At 32.5% G+C, this 9,439-nt stretch overlaps 1 protein-coding gene across 1 annotated transcript; it reads right to left on the bottom strand.

The window, feature by feature from the left end:
* Nucleotides 1-3,733: 3,733 nt before the first annotated feature.
* Nucleotides 3,734-7,591, bottom strand: LOC139525316 (integrin alpha-1-like). Its single transcript, XM_071320519.1, has 6 exons — nucleotides 7,567-7,591; nucleotides 6,567-7,124; nucleotides 6,015-6,095; nucleotides 5,402-5,507; nucleotides 4,480-5,103; nucleotides 3,734-4,119 (listed from the first exon to the last, which is right to left on the bottom strand). The coding sequence occupies exons 1-5, from the start codon at nucleotides 7,589-7,591 to the stop codon at nucleotides 4,905-4,907; spliced, it is 969 nt and encodes a 322-aa protein (XP_071176620.1). The 3' UTR covers nucleotides 3,734-4,119; nucleotides 4,480-4,904.
* Nucleotides 7,592-9,439: the final 1,848 nt, after the last annotated feature.

Genomic DNA, 9,439 nt, shown 5'->3' with positions numbered 1-9,439 from the left:
TTGTAAGATCTTGACATTTGTTTTGTGTAAGAAAATCATAGTATGTAAAAAATTTGACCACAATTCAAATTCAGAGCTGTATATATATCAATCTTTAATGTTGTGTCCATACTTGCCCCAACTGTAAAGGGTTCGACCTCTGCGGTCGTATAAAGCTACGCCCTGTGGAGCACCTGGTTAAACGTTGTATCACTGATGGTAAGTCAATGATAGTTGGTATGCGATTGTATTACCATTTGTTATGGCACATCCTACTTCCATGAAGATTATTTGACCATTTCCTCGCAGTCATGATCTATATATCGACTTTGAAACGTTTGTATAGTTTACAAAGATTACTTTTTTTAATTCAACATTTGCATTTTACTATCAAATAACAAGAAAGCCATATCTGAGCCCATATCTCGATTTGTCTAATGTTTATTACAGTTTAGACTTTTGTTGTACTGTTTCACCACTGTCTACGTAGACGGTTAGGGGAAGGTAAAGCAGCACAGGCACTTGTTTCTATCCATACGAAATTTATATGGATAGTCGACCTTCGTATGGATAGAAACAAGTGCCTGTGTAAAGCAGTTACAAATATGGTTAACTCCGCCAAATTTATTTGTATGTGCCAGTCAGAAACCAGAAGCCTTTAATCCAGTGGTTGTTGTATACAATATGCGGTTTTGCTGTTGTTGAAACATAGACCTAAAGTTAGCATCGTTGTCCTTTGTATATAATGGTAAGCTGTATTATTGACTATCATACTAACAAGCTATTTTATATCCATATACGAATCATATTAAACATGATATTCTTCTGATTATTTGTGTAATATTTGCCACTGGACATTTCACAGCTATCATTTTATCGATTTGTGGTTAAGAATTCAGGTCCGAATCCTTTTAACTCGATAAAGAAGAATCTCAATGTTGAATAGAGCAGTTTTGTACAGAATATAATATTCAGGTAAATTTTATACGATCTTTATTCAAAGGTCAAACTGAGATCAATGGTTCTAAGTAAAACTGAGATCAATGGTTCTAAGTAAACCTTGAGATTTGAATAAAATACGCACGAGAATAAAATATGTTAAGGTCAATGATCAGGAGTAGTGACACCTTCTTCAATAGGTATAACTAGCAACCAAATCTACTTTATGAATCTATTTCATGTAATTACTGAACAAATTGTAAAAATATGTCAATTTTTTTCGGTACATGTATATGTCTTCATCTGTCACAAACTTGTCAATGGAATTTATTTTCATTAATTTATTCCTTTAGATGATCTTCACTTCGTTCAAAGGAAAATAAGTGTATATGAATATCAATTAAAAGTTGTTTCAATAGATTTCATTAGATGATTATTTTTTTTATTCCTTTTCACTTTTTTCTTCCTTTATTTAAGGTTACTATAATAAATCTGCATGCTAAATTATTCTGTAAATACTGTTTTAAATTCAGATCAGCAAAACATGAATTTTAAAAGCCGTAGAAATTCAGTATTTTCAATTAAATTTTCTTCTTTTTTCAGATTTTACAAATAATTATTGAGAACGTGTACACTAAATAACTTGAAAAAGCCCTAAAAAAAACCTATCATCAAAGTTAAAAACATAATCTTAATAAAAAGATCTGTGCCAATTCAATTCACATTTTATTACAAAGTTTACTTGATGTTATTTTTTATTACATTCATTGGTAGGAGTAAGGCAAAGCAATCTGAATACAGTAATGGTTTGTGGCTCAAGGACACATCTTACAGAGCAATTGATACTATAATCAGCAATGTCGTACATACAGTTAGTTAAAAAAAAAAGCAAAAGGAATTGACCTATAAAAACCAAAGACTGGAAAGAAATTCTTCTTATTTTTAGAAGGAACACAAATATTTGAATATCACAAAGATGTACACTAGTTATCGTGATGTACAACCGTGTCATTTTATTTTATTTATTTATGTATTGGCTTACCTTGTTCAAAGGGCCAGTGTAACAGTTTGCCACCATTACAATATGTCAGTAGGCGAAGTATATATATATCATCCGTATACTTTAACAAACATATTCTCTGGTTTGAAACCATAAACGGTCATTTGCACCAAAACGTGTCCACAATCATAATTTAAATATCTTGTTAAAAATGGTTATGAAACTGGCTGCCATCAAACATAGACCCAATGAAAAAAAGAGCATGGGGTAAATTGAAATTATTGTATACCGGTATTATCGTTATGGATAGAACAGACCGGACACGGCTGAAATATTCATAATGTAAAGATCTGCCAACTGCATGTTTTTTTTTAACCAAACTTGAGTCAAAATGACCGAAATACCCAACCTTCTCCTCTTCAGTTATTGCCTATTAAAAACATTTTATTTCTCACATTCGCAGCGATACAATAGGTTCTGACAGGTTAAAATTGCGAAAAAATAAGAGAAAATTGTATATATTCCAATCAACAGTATAGAGAGAAACTCAGTAACTAGCAAATCAAGATCTACAAATAATAACAACTGTGTGACTAGCCTTTTTCTAATACATCATGGAACTGGTCGCTGCGAATTAATACTCCCTCGACAATATTTTCAAAAGCTTACACCAAAAACTTTATGATATAATTAACATATAAATATAACGTTATCGACATTGGATATTTAACCAATGATAAACAAGATTTTGATTTTGGTGTACGTATAACGAAATTTCCCACTGTACATCCTTAAAATTTTGAAACGGGAACTTTATGGACGGACATCAATCAAGTCCATATCTAGAATGTCAGTTGACCTTTCATACATTGATTCTAATGAATTATCATTACACGAATATCGATTCTTAGGCCTGTCCGTCACTGCATGTCAAGCAATACACAGGCAAATTTCACTCACATCAATTTCACGTGAATTTAAATTGATGTGAATCTCACGTGAAATTCACATCAATTTCACCTCAAACGAGCTTATACGTGAAACTCACGTGAAATCAGTTTTTGTGAGTTTCACGTGAATCTCATGTGTATTTTACGTGAAAATCGCGTAGATTTTTTTCATGCGAAATTCACATAATTTTTTAAAATAGAGTATTTCAAATAATATCTAAATTTTCAAATTGAATTAAACTAATGAAAAATATCAAAAATATTTTTTGTAAATTTCGCATGAAATTCATGTGAAAAAAATCACACCAGATTCGTGTGAATCTCACTTCACGTGAAATTCACATGAACATTTTCACGTGAGTTTCATGTATAAGCTCGTAGGTAACAGTGTAATTATAAGTATCATGCTAGATATTATAACAAATGTTGACTGCTGTATCCCTGTTTTGACATTTTATCTATTATGTATGTTTGTTTTGTTCACACAACGTTGTCAATAAAATGGAATTTTATGCGATTGTCATACAAGTGAGAGGTTTAGTTAGCTATAAAACCAGGTTTAATTCACCATTTTCTACATAAGAAAATGCCTGTACCATGTCAGAAATATGACAGTTGTTATCCATTCGTTTGATGTGTTTGAGCTTTTCATTTTTCCATTTGATTAGAGACTATCTGTTTTGAATTTTCCTCGGAGGTCAGTATTTTTATGGTTTTACTTTTTAGCAACAATACTCTAGTGATAAATATTTCCGATTTTAAAATATACGAATTTATAAAATTTTAGAATGTTGTGATTCTGTGGTCAGTTTCGTTATCGGACAAGGCGTAACAATAAGTACTCACTAATTGGTAACTTTAAGGCTTTTTTTTTTATAAATTTTTATTCTATAAACGTAAAAATGATAACAATTAAACTTTTAACTAAATCATGAAAGTACATAAACACTGGTTACAGCAACATACTATAGTGTCCAATACAGAATACAAATACATATTCGTCCCATCCAATATCAGGAGATAAATATTTTTATATACAAAAGTAAACAAAATCTCTAGCCACTCCCCCCCCCCCCCCCCATAAAACGAACAACTATTGGTGATCCCCTAAACATACAATTGAGTGGTCTTGTCAAGATGTCAAAACTGACAAACCAACAAGATATTACAGAACAAACAAGTGCTTTCAATTAGCGTTATTGGTTGTTTGTTTTCCACATATCGACTGATCATTCCTTGTCGTTGTAACACCTTCCACATATCGACTGATCATTCCTAGTCGTTGTAACACCTTCCACATATCGACTGATCATTCCTTGTCGTTGTAACACCTTCCACATATCGACTGATCATTCCTAGTCGTTGTAACACCTTACACATATCGACTGATCATTCCTTGTCGTTGTAACACCTTCCACATATCGACTGATCATTCCTAGTCGTTGTAACACCTTCCACATATCGACTGATCATTCCTTGTCGTTGTAACACCTTCCACATATCGACTGATCATTCCTAGTCGTTGTAACATCTTACACATATCGACTGATCATTCCTAGTCGTTGTAACACCTTCCACATATCGACTGATCATTCATAGTCGTTGTAACACCTTCCACAAGAGGATACTCAAAACATTCATCAACAAAGAACTGTACGCCAAGAGTGCGGGATACGCCCGTCAGGGAATCAGAAATTTATAAATCAAAAGGGAACTTATGTCAATACATAAACAATTCATCAAAGTTAAAGAAAATTGCTCAAAGCATTTTAGCTATAGTCAGAAAACTGGAAAAATGTCCAATCCACATTTTGTATATGAATAAAATCCCATAACTCGGAAACGTAAAATCTGAATTTAAAAAAAAAACGAAAGGGAACATCTACAATTCACCAATGCTTCATATGACGAACAGACGAACGGAAAGAAGTTCCATTTGAACATCGATTTACACTATGAGCATGATAGGTTAAAACGCGGAGATCCATGGATTAATCTTCACAACTTTGAAATATATTCACAGGTGACGTGATCTTTCAATCGAGAAAAGTAATAGATGCAATCGACCTAGGAAAGAAGGTGTGTGCTGGTGCCTTTGATGGTATTGTTTGTCCTGAAAAGGGTATCCCAGACTGTATAAACTTTGTAGTAAATTTCGCCTTCGCTGGGCCTAGTGGTGCTTGATTGTACATCCCGACGGCTGATATTATTGTTGGTATCTTTGCACTCATCTTCCTAAATAAAAGAAGACCGGGAAATATCAAGGTATATATATTCCGTCATATTGCACCGCTTAGCTGCGTTAGAGGTAAGGGATATAAAGAATATGTTCAGCCTGTGAAAACTTTTATAAAAAATGTTTTACATTTATATCTTGCCAAAATTATGTGCGTTTAGTTTGTACATTATGTTTGTGAGAGAGAGCTAGAGAAAGAGAAAGAGAGATATGTCAAATCCCTTATAATATATTAATGTGAATTTTTTAACTCCATGACTTATTTTTCAGTAAAAGATATATGGTTATAAGACTTACATGGCCGCTAAAGCTTTTGCTACACCAACACCAATCCCACCAATAATGGCTGCTGTAGCTGCTACCCCAGATACTGCAGCAATGTAAACGGGTGTGTTATCTGAAACTAAAACGAGAGGGATTTTCTTATCTTACTTCTGATATTTTAATAACAAACAATATTTTTTTTTAGTTTTGCTTGTTAAAAATGGAAAATTTAATTGAGAATGGAAACGATGAATGTGTCATAGAATCAATAATCCGACCTAAAAGCTGAAACACTGAGCCTAAGGCCACCAACGACAAACAAGACTTACAAAACCAGAGCTTCCTGACCTGGACTGACCCAAAACTTAGTTCAATATCTGTTGTGAGATGTCAACCTCCCCTTAATAATGTGAGCCAGTCTGGAATAAACAAACACACAGAATTACGATCTGCAGGAACAATTTTATGATAGAAATGTGACTTAAACCAAAATAAAAGTTGAAAGTACGACAAATATGAAAGAAGCAAAACATATCCGGTGCATCAAGTTTAAGGACAACTATAACAGTGTTTGTTTTGAATATAAAGAAACTGCATGTTAACCAATATCAACATTGGATTGAGCATACAATATATATATATATACCTGTCCCGCTTGTGTCTTCCTCAGTACTGCTGGTATTAAACACCCCACATTTATCTACTGCTGATTCTAGTACGTTACTGTCTACAAATCAAATGAATACGGTATTAAATAAAAAAAAATAATTGCAATAGAATGCATGCCGCTTTTTCAATTTGAGACTCGACTCTGTTTCGTTCATACAGCATGGGAACATTTCGCTACGGCGTAGCAAACTTGTTTTAATATCAATTGTGAATGTCCAAACGCAAGTTTTCAATTTTGGCCAAAGTTACTGACTAAAAAGTTTTGTTTGTTGCCTTAAAATGTTTTGCAAGAGTTGGTATATTTAGAAAAATACTGAAAGACGAGATAAGAAAAGATAACTAACTAACGAAGAAAATGAATTGATCACAGTACCGACGTCGACGATGTTTAGATTTTATTTGTCCCTGGCAGTTTCATACCAGTATATATAATAGAAAATAAGTGTTGTTACACTATATGACAGAAAGACAAAGGACATAAAAGTAATGTTGAAAATTCCCGTTTTTGACTTATTCTAAAAATAAATACCTAGCTTTACCACCAATTCTGGTACAAGTAAACACAAATTTGAGAATGTTCCAACTGTATTAACATAGTAAGAGTCTGGATCTGAAGCAATAGATTCTAGTTCTGTCATCGATGAAGTAACAACTGAACCAATGCCAATGGCATACACTTCAATCCCAGCATTTTGTAGTATGCTGGCTTGTGTACTCGTTTCTGCCGTCTCGGTTGATATTCCATCTGTTAAAACAACTACAGCTTTTGGCACACCGCTTCGAGAACCATGACCTGACGTAAAGGATGAACTGTAACAAAAGTCGAGAGCATCGTGTGTGTATGTTTGTCCTCCTGGTGATCTCGATTTTACTGCTTCAATGGCATCCAGGAGATCAGATTTTGATGTATAGTCATATAAATCAAATTCTTCTGTAACTGTATTTGAAAATGTGATCACAGAAATTTGAAGTTCGTCAGTGGATGTTCCAATTGTCAACCATTTAGTAACATTGTAAAGAAAGTCAACAGCTTCGTAAAAATCTTCGTAATAGATGCTGCCGGATCTATCTAGGACAAACACAACATCTACAAAAAAAGTAAAATAATAAAAATAATAAACTCCGACGAGGAAAATTCAAAACGGAAAGTCCCTAATCAAATGGCAAAACCAAGCATTCTAAACATTGATAGTTCTTATTGTTTTAAACTTTAAAGAAAATGGTACACAAACGCTGCTATATAACAAGTTCAAAACAAAGTAAACAAAACAAATACGCTTTATTTATGTGTGTATGTATTTGTTTCTTTTTATTGCTATTATGAATTGAGATGTGGAACATACGCCAATTAAAAGAGACAGAATGACAAACGAACGAATGGATGGAGAAGAGGGAGTATAAAATTAGGAACGTCGTAAGAAATAATGCTTTTAGTCACAGTAAACAAGGTGAATACTGAAATCGAGCCTTCGTAAACATTGTTTCTTGTTGGAATGCCTCATTCAAATTATAAAAACGGGAAATCTTACAAAGCTCATGTGCCACTAGTATCATCCATTCTTAAAAGACCAAAAAGAAATTCAATTTTGGAAATGCGTTGATAAAGATATAAAAGACACAAATACGCATACAATTAAAACAACAAACGTAAAACACTAAAACATTTAGTCTACATATTTCATGTGTTTTTACCTCAGTTTTTTCCATCAAATTATTACGTGTTTTCGGGTTATATTTTGCCCTGGCTAAGTTAACAAGTTACTAGCATACAATTCTTTTGAAAACGCCTATTGTTTTAAAAAAATAATACACTAATTGATTTAAGTTACCTCTTGTGTCCGCTGTGGTTCTTTTAAAATGAAATAATACAAGAAGTATGAAAATTTGACAAATAACATGTAATCTCATAACAGAAAATATAGAATTCACATTCCTCTACATTATAGTTATACCACACGGTACATTTAAAAAAAAACACCTGATAATATGCATATAAGCCGTTTTAAAATTTAATCCTTTGCGAATTGGTTAAGCGACTTATAAGGTTAAACAGGGGATGGGTTGTCATTAAACAATGTCACTAGACCAAAACTCAATCAGTCCAAAAAGGACAAGTAAAATTCATTGATCATAATTTCCGTTCGAACACTTTTACATCATTAAATTTCGTTCTTGTATAAACCCAGTCAATTTATTGATAGGAAATAAAAAAAAAGAAATGTGCCGGATATGGGCGCTGCAGAATTTTAATTTTTTTCATATCAATTTCACTGAAAAGAAATCTGGTAACTTCATGAAGAAAAAAAATAAATACAGAGGCATCATGGTTTTAGAAGACATTTTTGTTTTACTTTGAATATTTTAAGATACCACTAATTACTTGTTCCTTGTATGAACTTGTATGGTATCTTGAAAAATTATTGCAATCAGCTTATAATAGATTAATAGAGGGTAGTAATGGGGGTACCTTCATGGCGAATAACGGTAAAAAAAAATCTCATCAAATGATGTTAACGGTAATTTATGGTGCATGACGATAAAATGTACTCTTTCTTCAAAGGACATTATTTTTTTTGAAAATACAATGCAGTTTTCAAAATTTCAATCTAATTGAAATTAAATCTCTCACTCTCGCAGCGACCAAGAATAAAAAAAATAGCGAGTGAGAGATTTAATTTCAATTAGATTGTCAAAATTTAAGATTAAATATAAACATTTAAGACTGTTTCATCTCTTTGTATCAAGGATGTACTACAGAATTGTCAATAGAATATTGAATAAATGGATTTTAAACAGCCATTTTATAAAAGAACCATGAGAATTTTAACCTGGGAACTAACATATTTATGTTCCTGTTTTAACTCGCTGGTTTGTAATTAAAATGACAAAGAAACCCCCAAAAAACATGATAGTCACATGTATTGAAGATTTGGTGTCTGAAAGGCGGAAAATATAGCTATACTTCATCACGGTAAACCATCTAATCACATGTTTTCTCAACAACTATCAGTCTATAGTGATACGTATTTTTGACATTAAATAAAAATGGCTGAATAGGTTAATATAATTTATTGAGTTCATATGTCTTTAAAAGCAACTTTTGTCACGTTGTAGTGTTGTTGTTCCAAATATAGAAACCGAAAAACACGCCACAATGCACGCGTGTGCAGTGGAAACCAACGTCGAAATGTGGTTGATACGAAAACATATGACACGACGATACTTATTGTATCTCAGTAAGAAAAAAATGCCTTAACGTTTTAGTATTCTAATATTTTTTGTACAATGATAAAGATTGATTAGTAAAAAATACTCAAATAAATGTAACGTTAGTCATATATCACTATGATTCTTTCATTTTTTTTAATTCTCATATGAAAGCCAGTGTCACTCTCTTTTTTC

The sequence above is a fragment of the Mytilus edulis genome, chromosome 5 (assembly GCF_963676685.1).
Source record: "Mytilus edulis chromosome 5, xbMytEdul2.2, whole genome shotgun sequence".
Lineage (NCBI taxonomy): Eukaryota > Metazoa > Mollusca > Bivalvia > Mytilida > Mytilidae > Mytilus > Mytilus edulis.
Note: the sequence above shows the minus strand (reverse complement) of the source record. Positions and strands in the feature narration are given on the sequence as shown.